The sequence below is a fragment of the Peromyscus maniculatus genome, chromosome 19, assembly GCF_049852395.1.
Source record: "Peromyscus maniculatus bairdii isolate BWxNUB_F1_BW_parent chromosome 19, HU_Pman_BW_mat_3.1, whole genome shotgun sequence".
NCBI lineage: Eukaryota > Metazoa > Chordata > Mammalia > Rodentia > Cricetidae > Peromyscus > Peromyscus maniculatus.
The window spans coordinates 69,137,369-69,155,439 of record NC_134870.1 but is presented as its reverse complement, the minus strand read 5'-3'; the positions used below and the strand labels follow the sequence as shown (position 1 = coordinate 69,155,439).

General features: G+C 42.1%; 1 protein-coding gene across 1 annotated transcript; it reads left to right on the top strand.

Moving 5' to 3' along the window:
* The first annotated feature begins 6,108 nt into the window (after positions 1-6,108).
* On the top strand, positions 6,109-17,827 carry Haus1 (HAUS augmin like complex subunit 1). Its single transcript, XM_006973854.4, has 9 exons — positions 6,109-6,229; positions 6,906-7,080; positions 8,682-8,817; positions 10,671-10,805; positions 11,991-12,114; positions 12,475-12,540; positions 14,020-14,091; positions 15,848-15,895; positions 17,635-17,827. The coding sequence occupies exons 1-9, from the start codon at positions 6,200-6,202 to the stop codon at positions 17,683-17,685; spliced, it is 837 nt and encodes a 278-aa protein (XP_006973916.1). The 5' UTR covers positions 6,109-6,199; the 3' UTR covers positions 17,686-17,827.
* The last annotated feature ends 244 nt before the right edge of the window (positions 17,828-18,071 follow it).

Genomic DNA, 18,071 nt, shown 5'->3' with positions numbered 1-18,071 from the left:
ATATATTTATTCATATATAAATTTATTTAAAAATTAGTATTAGTATTTAAAAATTTATAAAATATATTTATATAGTATTTATATATTTATTCATATATAATATATATATTTTATATATAATATAAAATACTAGTATATGAATGCTTTGTTTGCATGTATGTCTGTGCACATGTGTCTGGTGACCTCACAGTCCAGAAGAGCCTGTAAAATACCTCAGAACTGGAAATACAGATGGCTGTTAACCACCATGTGCGTGCTGGGAATCAGACCTGGGTCCTCCAGAAGAACAGCTAGTGCTATGTTTCTCTGGCCCAAATACCCAAATCTTATAGGGGGATCTGATAGCACAAATGAAAGAACTGACGTTCTTTAAGGTTCCATCTAAAATAATCTTTTCAGGGAATCTGGGCCTGAAGACTCAGTCCTCTAATTCCAGCTACCTTGTTGGGGAAGTTAAAGGATAAAGATTAACAAATGCAAGGCTAGCCTGGGCACAGCAAGACCTTGTCAATCAGTCAATCAATCAGTCAAGGGGCTAAGAACAAATCTCAAAAGTAGCTGCTTAGGGTGTAGAAGGCTTTGGGTTCAATGCCCAGTTGGGGAGGGGAGTGGGAAGAATCCCGTCTAAATTAGATAGGCTCAAAACTTCTAATAATCACAAGGAGTTTGAGTAGAGTGGTTGATAGTCCTACTGAAAATGGTCCAAAATCAAAACACACCATTCTAGATTCAAATACGTCTCAAGTTTTCTTCTGCCAACAACTACTTTTGTAACCCTGGAGATTCTATTATACTTTCTCTTTTGGAATAAAAAGGATATAAATTATTCTTTCTCTCATTCTTCTCTCTCTCTCTCTCTCTCTCTCTCTCTCTCTCTCTCTCTCTCTCACACACACACACACACACACACACACACACACACACACACACCCTACACCTACTCTATGAAATTGGAGAGCAGCATATTTTACTCACAGGGTTTTTAAAAATTTATTTTAATTATTGTTGTTCTTTTGGTTTTGTTTGTTTTGAGACAGGGTCTCTCTATGTAGACCTGCCTGTCCTGGAACTCACTATGTAAAACAGGCTATCCTTGAACTCACAGAGATTCATCCACCTGACTCTGCCTCCCAAATGCTAGGAATAAAGGCATGTGCCACCGCATTTATCTTAAGATTTTACTTTTTTATTTTATGTATATTTGTATGTGAGAGTGTAAGTATGTATATTACATGCTTGCAAGTGCCTTCAGAGGCCAGAAGAGGCATCAAATCCCCTGGAACTAGATTTACACCTAGTATGGGCTGCTTTGGAATAATCCTCTTATACACTGTAAAGATTTGTCACTGGAATTGGTTTAATAAAATGCTGATTGGCCAGTAGCCAGGCAGGAAATGTAGGTAGGGCAACCAAATTAAGAATGATGGGAAGAAGGATGGAGTCTGAAGAATCACCAGCCAGACACAGAGGAACAGAAGATGAATATGCCATGCTAATAACGGTATTGCCACATGGCAGAGTATAAATAAAAATATAGGTTAATTTAAGTATAATAGTTAGCTAGTAACAAGCCTGAGCTATTGGCCGAGGATTTATAATTCATATAAGCATCTGTGATTTTATTTGGGACTGGGAGGTCAGGACAGAAAACATCTGTTTTACAATGGGTGCTGAGAACTGAACTGAGGTCCTCTGTAAAAGCAGCAAGTGCTCTGAACTAATGAGCCATCTTCCAGTCCTTCCCCCACAGAATTTTACAATGCTGAGTTTTGTTTTTTTTTGTTTGTTTGTTTTGTTTTTTTTTTTTTGGTTTGTTTTTTGTTTTTTGTATGTGATATGCCTAGAATTTTCTTTGTGGAGCTGGGTACTATATGATAGTGGAGACTTAGCATTGGCTTCACTTGTAACTGTTTGAAGCGGCATCTTTTAGCTTACTATACGCAAAGTTGGCCTACATTGAAAGCTTTAGTGTGGCTAATACTATGAATAACTGGGTTAAAAATGCCATCTCCTGAAACATGGCTTGCCAATGCATGGTCAGTAATCCTTTCTCTAACTACTGCATTGTCAAAAGGAGCCAGAGATAAATATGCAAGCTTTTCCAGGGAACAAAGGGTGAGTATGAACACACTTAAGGTGGCCAGGAGATTAGTTACAAAAATAATAAAATTGCAAGGGATGTTTAGAAAAATTTGTAGTGATGTAGTGAGCTAGATAAGAAGGGCCCTCCCTCTGAACAAATGTTATGCACTCTAAAATCACTGTTAAAATCTCTATTAGTGGCTGGCAGGTGATCCAGCAGGTAAAGGTACCTACTGCCAATCCTAACAACCTGAGTTCAATCTCTGAGACCCATATAGTAGAAGGAAAGCTAACTCCCTCAAGTTGCCCCATGATTTCCACACATGCTACACACACACACACACACACACACACACACACACACACACACACACACCAAATAAATGCAATAAGAATTAAAATCACTATTAGTGTTAATGATTTGTTTCTTTCTTTCCTTTTCTTTTTCTTTCTTTTTTTTTTTTTTTTTTTTTTTTGAGATAAGGTCTCACCCTGTAGCCTGGAACTCATGACAATCCTCCAGCTCCAGCCTTCTGAACACTGAGATTATAGATATGAGCCACCATGTTGTGTGATATTTTGTTTCTGTTCTGACAAATAAAGCTTGCTTGGAGTCAGAGGGCAGAGTTAGCCACTAGTTAACCAGAGAGGAGACAGGAAGTGATAAGGCAGAGTGGAGAGAGGATCTAGGCCTTTTTGGATGGAGGAACAGAAGAAGTAGGAAGCAACTGGTAGCTCCTCCTGGTTCACTGATCTTTGGGGTTCTTACCCCAATAATTTGACTTCCAATTTTTTATTGATAAAATTAATTAGAATAACGCTTCCTCTGGCGCCCAACATGGGGCTTGAGCTATGACCCTGAGATTAAGAGTCTCATGCTCTGCTAACTGAGCTAGCCGTGCCTCTTAAAAGAGTGGCTTGGTTTTCGCCTGAGCAAGATTGAATCAGGAAGCCATCTCTTAAGGGAGCCACACCCATTTGCTGCAAGCAAACAGAGCCTACCCAAGAAAAAGCAGTTACCAAGAAGTCAAGTTTGACTCCATTTTTTTGTGTTTAGAATCTTTTTTTAAAGCTTTTTCAGGCTTTATGTGGAAATTCTTGCCTAATGTTTGGGTGTCATATGTAATCAGATGTTTCCTGTCCTGACTACCTGTTCCCAAATATTGAGCAGCTGCTTCCCAAATTACCACACAGAGGCTTACATTAATTATAAATTATAAAAATTATAAATAATGACCAGCCGATAGCTCAGCCTTATTACTAACTAGCTCTTACATTTAAATTAACCCATATTTCTTATCTATGTCTAGTCACCTGGCTTGGTACCTTTTCTCAGTACAGCATTCTCATCTTCTGTGTTTGCCAGCAACTCTCTGACTTCACCCTTCCTTTTCCCAGAATTCTTCTAGTCTGGCTCTTGCACTCAATCTCCTCCTGCCTAGCTATTGGTCAGTCAGCTTCTTATTAGCAAATGAGAGTAATGCATATTTATGGTGTAGAAAAGGATTATTCCACAGCACCACCACATCTGGCTAATGAGACATTTTTAAAGTTCTTATTATAAGCACCCTTTCTGACTATACATTTTCCTCTAAATAAACAATGATGTTGAAAAAACGGAGCAATTGACTCCCTAACTGCCAGCTAACTCCATAAGTCCCTAACTGTTCGTCTCTTTCAGGCTGCACTGGCTGCTTTGAACAAAAGGAATGTCAATCAAAAAACAGCTATCCAGGGGCTGGAGAGATGGCTCAGAGGTTAAGAGCACTGACTGCTCTTCCAGAGGTCCTGAGTTCAATTCCCAGCAACCACATGGTGGCTCACAACCACTTATAATGAGATCTGTTGCCATCTTCTGGCCTGCAGGGACACATGCAAGCAGAATACTGTATACATAATAAATAAATAAATCTTTTAAAAAAAAAAGGATTAGAGGATGTTAATGATGGAATGGCCTTTAAAAAACAAACAAACAAACAAACAAACAAACAAATAACCCAGCTATTCAGACTACCTAATGCCAGCACCAGCAGTCTTGGAAAAAAAATCCCCATACTTGGGAGTTGGAAGTAAGAGATCAGAAGTAGAAAGTGGTCCTTGACTACAGAGTGAAATACAGAAGACATATACATAGACGAAATATCAGGAGTTCAGAGTCATTCTCTGATAGATGGCATCTTTTCGGCCAGCTTGAGCTACACGAGAAAGCCCCAAATCAAATATAAATAGCTAAAAAGGCTATGGAGCTGGCCCCATAGGTAAAGGTGATTGCTTTCAAGACTTGATCCCAAGTGTGATCTTCAAGTTGGATCCCAGGGACCCACATGTTGGAAGGAGAGAATCTGTAGGCAGAGTTTCCCTGTGTCCCAGCAATCCCTCCCAAATAACCACACAGAGACTTCTTATTAGTTATAAATGCTCAGCTCATAGCTTAGGCCTGTCTCCAGCCAGCTCTTACAACTCAAATCAACCCATTTCTATTCATCTATGTGCTGTCCCGAGGCCCGTTTACCTCATCTATGTACCTTTCATGCTGTTTCTGCCTCATCTGGTTGGTGACTCCTCTGACTCTGCTCTTCTCCCCAGTAATCTTTCTGTCCCCCAAATTCCTGCCTGGCCATCGGCCAATCAGCTTTTTATTAACAATGAGAGCAACACAACTTCACAGTGTACAGAAGGATCTATTTATTCCTGAAAGTTGTGTTTTGACCCCCCCTCACTTGTGCCCCCCAAACAAATTTTGAAATGTAATAAAAATTTAAATAAATCAATCTTAAGGACATTTAGATCCTTGATAGCAGAAACTGATGTTAAGATTACTGCAGCTCCTATGCCAGAGTATAGTAAAAAGTTAATTTTGTTTTGATATTTTGAGACAGGGTTTTGTGGTGGTTTGGAAGAAAATGGCCCCCAAAGGGAGTGGCACTATTAGGAGGTGTGGCCTTGTTGGAGGAAGTGTGTCACTGTAGGGGTGGACTTTGAGGTCTCTTTTGCTCAAGCTTCCTTCAGTGTGACTGTCAGTTGACTTCCTGTGGCCTTCAAGAGGTAGCACTCTCAGGTCCAGCACCACATCTGCCTGCACATCACCATGCTCCCCATCATGATGATGGACTGAACCTCTGAAACTGTAAGCAAGCCACCCCAGTTAAATGTTTTCTTTATAATATTTGTGGTGGTCATGGTGTCTCTTCACAGCAAAAAAACCCTAACTAAGACAGGTTTCATATAACTGGGTTTGGCCATGAACTTTCTATGTAGTTGACGATGGCTTTAAACTTCTGATCACCCCCTCCCTTCCCAAATGCTAGAATTACAAGTGTGTACTACCACATACAGTGTATGATCTGCTGGGGATCCAACCCAGCCCTTCCTGCACTTCAGGCAAGCACTCTATTAACTCCCAGTTATGGACCTCAACCCCTGAGAGCCTTTGGAGTGTTTGTTTGTTTGAGATAGTCTCACACTATAGCTCAGGCTGACATGGAACTTACAATATCACTATGGAATGGAGGCTGGCCTTGAACTATTGGCAATCCTTCTGCCTCAGCTTTCCTAGTGCTGGGATTACAGGAATGTGCCACCGTGTCCAAAAAATTATTTATTAGGTTTATGCAATCAGCAACAGTATCTCTTGACTAAAAAACTGGAAGTGACAGGTTTTTTTTTTTTTTTTTTTTTTGGTTTTTCGAGACAGGGTTTCTTTGTGTAGCTTTGCGCCTTTCCTAGAACTCGCTTTGGAGACCAGGCTGGCCTCGAACTCACAGAGATCCACCTGGCTCTGCCTCCCAAGTGCTGGGATTAAAGGCGTGCGCCACCACCACCCGGCTGTGACAGGTATTTTTAATGACAAGTTGATTCAAGTGAATAAATATAAGAAAAAAAACTTGTTTCTAGCAGCTCTTCTCATTTTTACGATTATAACACAGCAGGCTCGGATGCTGCAAAGCCTGCTGAAGCCTTTGGTTAGCCTAGTTCCGGGGTTCCTGGGCCTTGGACTCAATAAAAACCACAACTCCCAGAATTCCCGGGGTCGAGGGGGCGGACCCAACGGTGAGGGGGTGGAGCCTGGGGGCGTTCCCCGCGAGGTTTTGAGAGTGAGGTGGCAGGAGCGGTGGCCATGGCGGCGCCGGAGGAGAGAGACTCGCAGGTGACATCCGGAGCTGGGTCGGGAACCTGCTAACCCTTCTGGGGCCGCTCATCGGCCGGGGCTCCATGCTGGCCGCCACCGCTGGTTTTGTCCCGACCCCCACGGTGCCGTCGCGACCCCGGAGGCCCCTTGTGGGCCCGGAGGCCCCGGAGGCCCCGGAGGAGGCCGTGCCCTCCCTTTCTCGGCGACCCACCCAGCCGCTGTTTGGAGCCCCTGGCTGCAGGCTGGAGTGGGATTCCGAACACCAACCCGCCCGGTGCAGCCCAACCTCTGCTGCTTCAGTCTAGAACTTAAACACCTGAGCCGCAGCCCCACTCCGGGAGCCGCCTGGCACTGCGGGGGTTGAGGGTGTGTTGGGGGCCACCGGCTTTTCAGACCGTGCACGGGTCATCCGTCATGCGTTCATATTCGCTTATTAACACCTTCCCGGGGAGGCAACGCGGGGTTTTGTTTTTGTTTGTTTTGTTTTTGCCGGTGCTGCGTTTGCAGCGTTGGGAAAGAGTGATTGATGTTCTTTGGTAATTCCGACTTTTCACTTGCCCGCTCGCTTGTTGACAAGTCAGGATGTGAAGTAGGACCCCAGGAGAGTCACAGGAAACGTTTAGTTTGCAAGCAGAGCACTTTCTTGTCAGATTCCGTCGTGGCATTATAACAAGGCTTACCTTTTAATGGTTAGGTTGCTGCGTGGTTGAAAAAAATATTTGGAGACCATCCCATTCCACAGTATGAGGTGAACCCACGGACGACAGAAATTTTATATCACCTTTCGGAACGCAACAGGGTCCGGGACAGGGACATCTCCCTGGTAATAGAGGACTTAAAACAGAAAGCAAGTGAATATGAATCAGAAGGTGAGTTAAGTCTAGAATTTCGAAAGAGGTAACTAAATTTTACAACACTAAAGTGCCCAAGATTAGGATAGACTAGTAGAATTGATTATTATCATTAGATTAAAGGCGTGCGCCACTACCACTACTTAAAAAATTATCATTTTTTTAAGACAAATTGGCTTCTGTTCTATTATAGTAACTTCCAAATTAGAAATTTCACTATAGTATGTTTTATTGATACTCTGCTATTAAAACGGTGAATCCTAAAAGAGAATTAAATTTGCTGGGGTGAGGGATTGGTGGAGGAATGCCTTTAATCCCATTATTTTCGAGTCAGAGGCAGGAGGATATCTGTGAGTTCAAGGTCAGCCTGGGCTTCATAGTGAGATCCTGTCTCAAAAAAAAAAAAAAAAAAAAAGCTTATTAGCCTAACAAGAAAGACATTTGTAGTTTTTTCCCTTTTCCCTTTACATAGTTTGCAGGACACCACCAGAGGTAGCAGCCATGAAGTGTGAGACTTGGACAAATACCATGGGCTGTGTATTAGGGAACTGCTTAAAAGTTCCTACTATAAGCCAGGCATGATGGTGTAAGCTTGTGATCCCAGCGTTCAGAAGGCAGAGGCAGGAGAACTGTGATGAATGCAATGTCAACTTGGATCATATAGCAAGACTGTCTCAAGTATTTTCCCCCTCTCTTTTTTTATTGTTTTTTTGTGCCTTTTCCTGGAACTCACTTGGTAGCCCAGGCTGGCCTCGAACTCACAGAGATCCGCCTGGCGCTGCCTCCTGAGTGCTGGGACTAAAGGCGTGCGCCACCCCCCTCCCTCTTTTTTGTTGGTCATATATATATATATATATATATATATCTCCAACAAAATAAGGGAATGACTAATATCTTTCTGGGATATTCCTTCTTTGGAACTCCTCCCACTCTGGGGTTCTTTCTTAATTTTCTTAATACATTTATGGATATGGTGGCATGCATCTTTAGTCCTAGAACTCAGGAGTCAGGAGCAGGCAGATCTCTGAATTCAAGGCCATCATGGTCTACATGGTGAATTCCAGGTCTATGTGAGACCCTGTTTTTGTTTTTGTTTTTTTTTAATTCTCTTTACTGCTTTTGAGGGATGGGTACATGAGCATGTGGAAGTCAGAGGGCAACTCACAGGAGTCAGTTCTGTGTCCTACTGTGTGGGTCCTGGGATTGAACAAGTTGGTTCCCAACACCCTCACTGGGTGCTCCACAACTGCAATGTCTCTGGCCTCCATGGCACCTGTGCCCAAAGTGCACACACACACACACACACACACACACACACACACACAATTACAAATATAATAATTATATATATATATATTTTGAGGTAGGCTTTCTTTGTGTAGCCCTGGCTGTCTTGGAACTCTCTGTGTAGACCAGGTTAGCCTCAAAATCAGAGGTTCTCTGTTTTGGTTTTGGTTAATTCTGGGTGCCCCTGCCTCTGGAGTGCTGGGATTAAAGGCTTCCACCACCATGCCTGGCTCAGAATAAATCTTAAACAAACAAACAAAACTACAATAAAAGTTTAAAGAACAAAAAGGACAAAACATCTGAGACAACCATGAATGCTTTTATCATTTCAGCCAAGCATCTTCAAGACTTTCTCATGGAGAGTGTGAATTTTTCCCCGGCCAATCTGTCTAACACTGGTTCCAGGTTTCTGAATGCATTGGTTGACAGTGCAGTAGCCCTGGAAACAAAGGATACTTCACTAGCAAGGTAATTATTGTAATGGTTTTCGTCTATGTTTCCATAGCAGAATGTGCTGTAAGGCCTTGATCTAAGGATTTTTTTGGTTCTCACAGTAATTCTGCAAAGAAAATTAGTAATAAATGCAAAAGTGCTGAGGTGGTTGTTTTGTTTATTTGGTAGGTTGGTTGATTGGTTTGGGTGGGGTTTTTTTTTGTTGTTGTTGGTGTGTGTGTGTGTGTGTGTGTGTGTGTGTGTGTGTCTGTCTGTCTGTCTGTCTGTCTGTCTGTGTATGTCTGTGTGTGTGCTGAGTTCTAGTTAGCTCAGCAGTACCATGGGTGGGTGACCCTGGGCTGTTTAAGGAGGCTAGCTGAGTAGAAGCCGGAGAGATGGAGCCAGTAAGCAGTGTTCCTCCACTGTTTTTGCTTGAGTTCCTGCCCTGAGACTTCCCTAAGTGTTGTATTGTATCTGTGAGCTAAAATAAACCCTTTTTCTATGTTGCTTTTGGTCCTGATCTTTATCACAACACCAGAAAGCAAATTAGAATGGCTGGAAACTGGGTATGTGGGTATATTATACCTATAATAAGTCCAGCACCCAGGAGGTGGAGGCAGGAAGATCAGAAAGTCAAGGTCATCCTCGGCTACTGAGGGAGTTTGAGGCCAGTGTGTACTATGTGAGGATCCTCCCACCACCAAACAAACAGGAACAGTAGTAGGTTAAATGATCTGGTTGAGCATGGCAAATTTTGGTCATATACAACATTGAATAAGTTAAGAACCCTTTTTTTCTTTTCTTTTTCTTTTCTTTTCTTTTTTTCTTTTTCTTTCTTTCTTTTTTTTTTTTTTTGGAGACACAATTTCACTGTGTATCCTTGGCTGTCCTGGAACTTACTCTGTAGACCAGGCTGGCCTCGAACTTGTAGAGATCTGCTTGCCCCTGTCTCCTGAGTGCTGGGATTAAAGGCATGCACCATCACCACCTTGCTAAGGACCGTCATTGTTTGAAATAGACATTTCACCTATATAATGATGTAATTTTCCCACGGATCCTCAGAGGAAACTGAAGAATGAGATTCTCAGCAAATCTGACTCCAAAGGCCATATGACTGCTGTTGGTGGTCATTGTTAGCTAGGACTACTACTGCAATTTACTGTGATCAGAAAAGTACACATAAGTGTGTTGTGCATAACTGCCAGTGTAAAGGTTTGGGATTTATATAATTCTTGAAGAGTAGTGTTGTAAGTGTAAGAACATGTAGACTACGTGGCACAGTGGTGTAGACCAAATCAGTTCTTCTGATACCAAGTACATTTGCATAGTGTAATACTAGGAAAGCAGAGATGAGTAGGGAGATAGGCATCACCTCAAAGACAGTTTCTTGGTCAAATGAGAGGGAAGGACAATGGAGAGAGTCTACCACCATGTAGCAGCTGCACTCTACGACTAAAGATGCTCTCCCTGGCAAGCACAGACAAAAGGTAATGAATTCAGGATGTGTAAATCTTCCCTGAGGTTTTTTTCTTTTCTGAGGGGGTTTTGTTTGTTTGTGTTGTTTTTATTTTTGTTAAAACACGGTCTCATTATGTATCCCTGGTTAGCCTGGAACTCACTGTAGCCCAGGGTGTCCTTGAACTCAGAGATCTGCCCGCCTCTGCCTCCCAGTCCTGGGAACACAGGTGTGCACCACTGCACTCAGCCTACCTGAGTTTGGTAGGGAAAACAGGAGTTTGGCCTGCTGAAGGGCATTTCAGGCAACAACAGCCGCATGTGGCAATTGTGTAAGTGGACGGAACAGTGTGGTTACATAAAGTCTACAGAGAAGACCATTTTTAGGCAGTGCTTCTCCTCAGCTTGTCCGTGTAACCAAGATTCTCTTTCAGTTTTATTCCTGCAGTGAATGATTTGACTTCTGACCTTTTTCGTACCAAGTCCAAAAGTGAAGAAATCAAGCTTGAATTGGGAAAACTTGGAAAAAATCTGACTGCAACATTAGTGTTAGAAAAATGTCTACGAGAGTGAGTTGCAATGTTGACATTTTGAATTATAAAGACATTAGTAGGATCTTGTCAAGCCGGGCATGATGGCACAGGGCTGTAATCCCAGCTTCTGGAAGGCTGAGGCAGGAGCTCTAAGTCCAAGGCTGCCTGAGCAGCTCAGGAGGTGCTTAGCTGCAGATTCCACATTTTACTTTATACAGTTTATTACCCATATATTTATTTTTGCTTTGTTAAAAATATGTAGTTTTATAAGTTTCAAATGTTTAAACTCACAAACTACCTCATAATTTCAAGTCACATATTTTGGTATGCTTTTTTTCTGTCACTCTAATGTCCCTTTTTTGATGCTGTGAGCCTTTAGATTCTTTTTTTTTTTTTTTTTTTTTTTTTGGTTTTTCAAGACAGGGTTTCTCTGTGTAGCTTTGCGCCTTTCCTGAAACTCACTTGGTAGCCCAGGCTGGCCTCGAACTCACAGAGATCCGCCTGGCTCTGCCTCCCGAGTGCTGGGATTAAAGGCGTGCGCCACCATCGCCCGGCAAGCCTTTAGATTCTTTTTTTTTTTTTTTTTTTTTTTTTGGTTTTTTCGAGACAGGGTTTCTCTGCGTAGCTTTGCGCCTTTCCTGGAGCTCACTTGGTAGCCCAGGCTGGCCTCGAACTCACAGAGATCCGCCTGGCTCTGCCTCCCGAGTGCTGGGATTAAAGGCATGCGCCACCACCGCCCGGCGCCTTTAGATTCTTATTGCCCCAGAGATTAGAACCGGTGGATAGCATTTATGTAAATGCAGAGGAATTTGGTGACATACAAATGTACTCACCAAATAAAGAAAATGTATGTGTTGGACACTGTGTCAGGTCACATATAGAGAGAGGTCTTTGGGATCCTGTATTTCAAATTGGCTTAGGATATATATTAAACCACTTTTTTGAATGGCAGGTTTAGTTTGTCCAAGAATAATTTAAGGATAGATTAATGCCAATATTTTTATGTTCCTTGAGAAAAGTCCCACATTGGCAGCATGTCGGGGCAAATGCCCTACAGAATGCACTGTAGTCTGGGATGTACAACTTGTGGGATAGCTGGCAAGTAGCTTATCTATATTGGCCAAGACAGAGTTAAATCCCTGAAGAGGGCGTTGGTTTTCTTGTTTTTTTAAACAACCCTTTACTGAGAAGAAAAAAACGCTTTAATTTTACTTTTGGAAGAGATCTCAAGAAGGCAGAGCTGCATCTGTCTGTGGAAAGGGCCAAAGTTGACAGTCGTCTTCAGAACATGGACTTCCTGAAGGCAAAGGCAGCGGAGTTCAGGTTTGGAATCAAAGCTGCAGAGGTGTGTATGAAGAACTGTATCTAGCTAGCCTTTTAGACCTTTGTCCTCAGGGTAGAAAGTGTACCAGTCCCTTCGGTAGATGACAAGCCCACAGGGAAGGTCTGTAACCCCCCAAGGGTATGCAACTACTGAGCAGCAACTCCAGGTTCACAAGTCGAGCGTTCAAACCCTTACACTCGGCACCCCTCTTCTCCACACATCTAAGTGTGAAAAGGATTCACAAGTAACATAAACTAGCTTAGATGCATGTGTGCTTTTTAATTTGTGATCTGTAGCATTCTTTATTGCATGTTGAAAAATGTTCATGATGGTTGCTTTCAAATTGATTTTTCAACAGAACTCTTTTTCCTCATATTGTAGGAGCAACTTTCAGCCAGAGGCATGGATGCGTCTCTGTCTCATCGGTCACTAGTGGCACTTTCAGAGGTAAGCTTCCTGTCTTAGTCTGTCTTTTGCTGCTGTAACAGAATACCACAGACTGGATAATATATGAGCAGTCAAAATAGAAGTTTGTTTTGTTCATGATTCTGAAGGCTAAGATCCAAGGGTAGTATCTGCTGAGGGCCCTCTACTCTGCTGAGGGCCCTCTACTGTGTTCTCAAGTGTATAGTAGGAAATGCAGGTCCCAGGGTGAGGGAGACAGCTCAGTTGTTGGTGAAGTGCTTACGTGAGTTTGGATCCCCAGCACCCAAGTAAAAGCTGAGGATGGCTGCACATGTCTGTAACTCCTCAGTTAGGGACTAAGGACGGCCAGTTCCTGTGTTATCAGGAACTATGGAGAAGATAGGTAACTTTCCCAAGTTTACATAACTACTGAGCAGCAGTTCCAGGTTCCTGTCAGGCACTGACAGCCTTCTCCTCTCACACTGGGGAGTGTAGGTAAGGGTTTGCAGGGGACATAAGGAGCTGGTTACTCCTGGGCCAGGTCGTCTAGCCTCTCAGTGAACTGCACATTTACTGAAGGACACTATCTCAAAAAACAGCGGTGTTGAGTGACTGAGAAAGGCACCCATTGTCAACCTCCGGCCTCCACACAGTGCACACCACTTGGAGGAATTTGGTTTCTTTCCCTCACATTGGTCCTAAGGATCCAACTTAGTTCATCAGGGGACTAGAGAGATGCTCAGCAATTAAGAGCACTGGCTGCTCTTGAGAGGGCTCAGATTTAATTCCTAGCACCCACAATGGTGGCTCGCAACTATCTGTAACTCCAGTTGAAGGGGACCTAGCACCTGCTTCTGTGGGCAACAGGCATACATATGGCTCACAGTCATATATGCAGGCATAACACTCATACACATAAAATAAACATAAAAATCAAAACCGCCTGGAGGGATGGCTAAGTGGTTAGGTCACTTGTGCTCTTGCTGAGAACCTAGGTTGTCTCCCAGCATCCCCACGGTGGCTCACAACCATCTGTAACTCCAGTTCCAGAGGATTCAGTACCTTATTCTGACCTCCAAGGGTACATTAAAAAAAGGTACAAAACAAACAAAAACCTTATACCATAAAATAAAATACAATTAAAACAAAAACAGAAAAACCTTAATTCACCAGGCTTGCCTGCAAGTGTCTTTATCCCTGAACTATATTGCTAGTCTCTATAGTCCTATACTGAGTAAGTAGGAATGCAATGTATTTTAAACATTTTAGAAAAGTATTATTTCTATTAGAGATAAGATATTCTACTTGAAGTTCTTTGATTTCTTATTTAAAGTACCTGTGGATTGGACGGTGTAGCTCAGTTGTAGATTGCCTGCCAACCTTTAGGAAGCCATAGGGTCTGTCCTTAGCACCACAAATGAATAAATACCTAAATAGTAATGCTTTATTGCATTTTATCAGAAATGCACACTGTCTAGTTTTGTGGATATTTCTGTTCTGTAAAACTCTTTTCATTTCCAGAAACTCACAGAACTAAAACAGCAGACGATACCCCTGAAGAAGAAATTGGAGTCCTATTTAGATTTAATGCCGGTAATTGTTATTATGGGTTTTCTTAGAGTCACGTTTTCTGACTTTCCTCTAAAGACACTAAGTGATCAGAGCGTAGTGGGTTTGTGTTTCAGGGATTGAAAAATCAGTGGCAGAACTGAGGTTGTGACTCACATTTGTAACCTGAATGCTTGGAAGACTGAGGCAGAAGGACCACTGTGAGGTGTAAGACAGCTTAGGCTACAGAATAAAGATTTGTATCAGAATAACAAAAAATAAAGACAGTGGTAGGCTTGGCATGGTAGTCCACATCTCTAATCACAGCACTTGGGAGGTTGAGGATCTTGAATTCAAGGCCAATTTGGGTTCTGTCTTATTTTATTTATTTATTTATTTATTTATTTATTTATTTATTTATTTATTTATTTATTTATTTATTTATTTATTTATTTATTTATTTATTTATGGTGTGGGCGCCTTATTTATTTATTTATTTATTTATTTATTTATTTATTTATGGTGTGGGCGCCTTATTTATTTATTTATTTATTTATTTATTTATGGTGTGGGCGCCTTGTTTATTTATTTATTTATTTATTTATTTATTTATTTATTTATTTATTTATTTATTTATTTATTTATTTATTTATTTATTTATTTATTTATTTATTTTGGGTGTGGGTGCCACAGTACATGTGAAGACCAGAGTTGGTTCCCTTACTAAGGATTCCACTCAGGTCACTAGGTTTGGCAGCAAGTGCCATTACTTAGTGAACAATTTTTCCCATCAAGATCCTGCTTTAACACTCCCTCCCCAAATGGTATTTTTTGTATGCCGGCTGCTCCCCCTAATTTCCCTTGCCCTGTGAAGGATTGTACTGTGAAGTGGCTTTCCTCCTTGAGTGAACTGCCTCCTGTATTTGTTTGTGTCACTGTGACCATGACACTTTGCAGAAACAACGTAAGGGAGCAAAGACTCATTTGGCTCGTATTTTCATAGTTTCAGCCATAGTGGTGGGAAAGGCAGGCGGAACAGGTCAGTACAACATGGCAGACCTGGAAGCAGAGAACAAACCAAGGACCAGGCTTGTACTGAACAGTCAACTTGACACAAGCTAGAGTCATCTGAAAGGAGGGGACCTCAGCTGAGAAAACGCCTCTGTATAAGATGTGGCTGTAATGCATTTTCTTAATTAGTGATTGATGGGGAAGGCCAAGCCCATTGTGGATGGGGCTGTCCTAGGCAGGTGGTCATGGGTTCTGTAAGAATTCAGGCTGAGCTGGGCAGTGGTGGCACATTACTTTAATCCCAGTACTCCAGAGGGAGAGGTAGGGGGATCTCTGTGAATTCAAGGCCAGCCTGGTGTATAAAGCAAGTTCCAGGACAGCCAGGACTGTTAAACAGAGAAACCCTGTCTCAAAAAACCAAAGAAAAGAAAGAAAGAATGCAGGCTGAGCAAGCCATGGGGAGCAAGCCAGTAAACAGCAGCCCTCCATGGCCTCTGCATCAGCTCCTGCCTCCAGGATCCTTCCCTGTTTGAGTTCCTGTCCTGACTTCCTTCAGTGTTGCACAACAATGTGGAAATGTAAGCCAAATAAACCCTTTCCTCCCCAACTTGCTATTTGGTCGTGGTGTTTCATCACCAAACTAAAACAAAGCTATAACTTCAAAACCTCACCTATAGTGACCTCTTCCTCCTGAAGGTTCAGAGCTTCCCAGATGGTACCAACAGTATCCAAACAAGAGCCTGTGCAAACTTTTCATCAAACCTTTCCTTGTTTTGTTTTTCTTTTTAAGAATCCATCTCTTGCTCAAGTGAAAATTGAAGAGGCAAAGAGAGAATTAGTAAGTAATCCCATTTTCCCCCCTTTTAATTAACAGTTATTAAATTGAGGTAATAAGATTTCTAAGTTGTGTCGAGTGATGAGGTTCAGCTGCTTGGGAGTACACAGCCCAAGACAGGGTTTGAGATAGAAATTGTAAAGGACCTTACAGAGTTTGAGCTTAGAAGCTGCAAGAGACTGGTGACAGTTGCTATGTTCTTGTATGTATGTATGTATGTATGTATGTATGTATGTATGTATGTATGTATTTTTTAAAGTAAAAAAAGTAATCAAAGCTGTGCTTTTTGATCAGGCAAGTGCTTTGGGAAGAGAGTCCTATAATCAGCATATGGGGCAGACTAGAGTGGGGAGAAGAAAACTGCAGAGAGCAGTTGGTTTGTTTAGGCCAGGTGAGAAGTGCTAAAGAATAAAGTGATAAAGCAATGAGAATGAGAGAGAGACTGTGTGCAGCATTGTGGGGCACAGACCTAAAAGTCTACCCATGTGCCGTAGTTGTAAGTTTTCTCAGGTCCTGCAGCCCCTGGGACCCAATGAACACACACAGGCTTATATCAGTTTTAAACTATGGCCATGGCAGGCTTCTTGCTAGCTAGCTCTTGCATCTTAAATTAACCCATTTCTATAAATCTATACTTTGCTATGTGGCTCGTGGCTTACTAGTATCTTTACATCTTGCTTCACCTGGCAGTGGCTAGCAGCGTCTCCTCTGCTCTCTTTTCTTCTCTCCTATCTCTCCAGTTAGAATGTCCCTCTTAACCTTATTCTGCCTCACCATTGGCCAAACAGCTTTTTTTTTTGTTTGTTTTTTGTTGTTGTTTTCGAGACAGGGTTTCTCTGTGTAGCTTTGCACCTTTCCTGGAACTTACTCTGTAGACCAGGCTGGTCTCGAACTCAAAGAGATCTGTCTGGCTCTGCCTCCCGAGTGCTGGGATTAAAGGTCTGTGCCACCACTACCCACCAAACAGCTTTATTTATCAACCAATCAGAGCAACACATTTTTACAGCATACAGAATGATATCACCCATCAATGTGCCACTATGGCTTTCTAAGGGTATAGTCCCTTCAGGTGTTTATTAGAATCAGTTGGAGTTCGAGAACTTGGGGCAGGGCTTGGAGGGGTGAGGGTGGGTTGATATAAAAGCAAGTGAATATCCAAAGGCACAGTTGACATTCCTAATAGTATTTTTAAAAATTTTGGTAGTCAGAAGACCAAGGCAGGACGATGACTTCAAGTTTGACATTAGCTAAAGCTACATGGCCAGACTCTCTCTCAAAACTACACAAACAAAACTACATACACTAACACATGCACACACAAGGGCTGGCAATGTAGCTTAGCAGTAGACTTGACTAGTATACACACGTTCCTCAGACACTCAGTGCACACACACGTGTAACACACACACACACATATGCACACACAAGGGCTGGCAATGTAACTTAGCAGTAGACTTGACTATATGTATGTTCCTCAGATACTCAGTGCGCACAGACGTGCATGCACGCGCGCGCACACACACACACACAAAAGGATGGCATTGTAGTTCAGTAGTAGAGGGCTTGACTAGCTAGCATTCATAAGTTTCTCAATTTGTTTCCTAGTCCCACAAAAAATAAATAAATAAAATAAAATTGGTTGTAATGCTTTCCTTTTCTACTTCTCTTTTTTAAATACCAGTAGAAGTTGATAGCATTTCTTTTGTGTCTTCATCTATGGCTTATTTATTTCCTTTCTCCAGGATGCCATTGAAGCTGAACTTACCAAGAAAGTAGAAATGATGGAGCTGTGACTAGAGCCAAGTAGACATCCTTTTCCCAAGAAGTAAATGGCTGTTCTTAGAGGAGATAATAATATCCTTCCCGATAAAATAACAGTTTTTGGTCATGCATTTAAATTTTTTGGCCTAAATACAGTTTTCATATGAAAAAGCATTTTGTGTTACCTGTTATTTACTGTGTACCTGGCAGTTAAGAATCTTTCAAAAATCAGGGAGGGGCTGGAGAGATGGCTTCGTGGTTTAGAGCACTTGTTGCTCTTGCAGAAGACCTGGGTTTGATTTTCAGCACCTATATGGTGACTCAAAACCATCCATAAGTCCAGTTCCAGGGGATCTGACACCTGGCATCTACAGAGAGAGAGAGAGAGAGAGAGAGAGAGAGAGAGAGAGAGAGAGAG

Excerpts from the sequence above, each read along its gene's own strand:
- Haus1 (XM_006973854.4), top strand. The coding sequence starts at position 6,200 with ATGGCGGCGCCGGAGGAGAGAGACTCGCAG. Across the intron at positions 12,115-12,474 it reads TTGGAATCAAAGCTGCAGAG|GAGCAACTTTCAGCCAGAGG; the intron begins GTGTGTATGAAG and ends CTCATATTGTAG. Across the intron at positions 12,541-14,019 it reads CACTAGTGGCACTTTCAGAG|AAACTCACAGAACTAAAACA; the intron begins GTAAGCTTCCTG and ends TTTCATTTCCAG.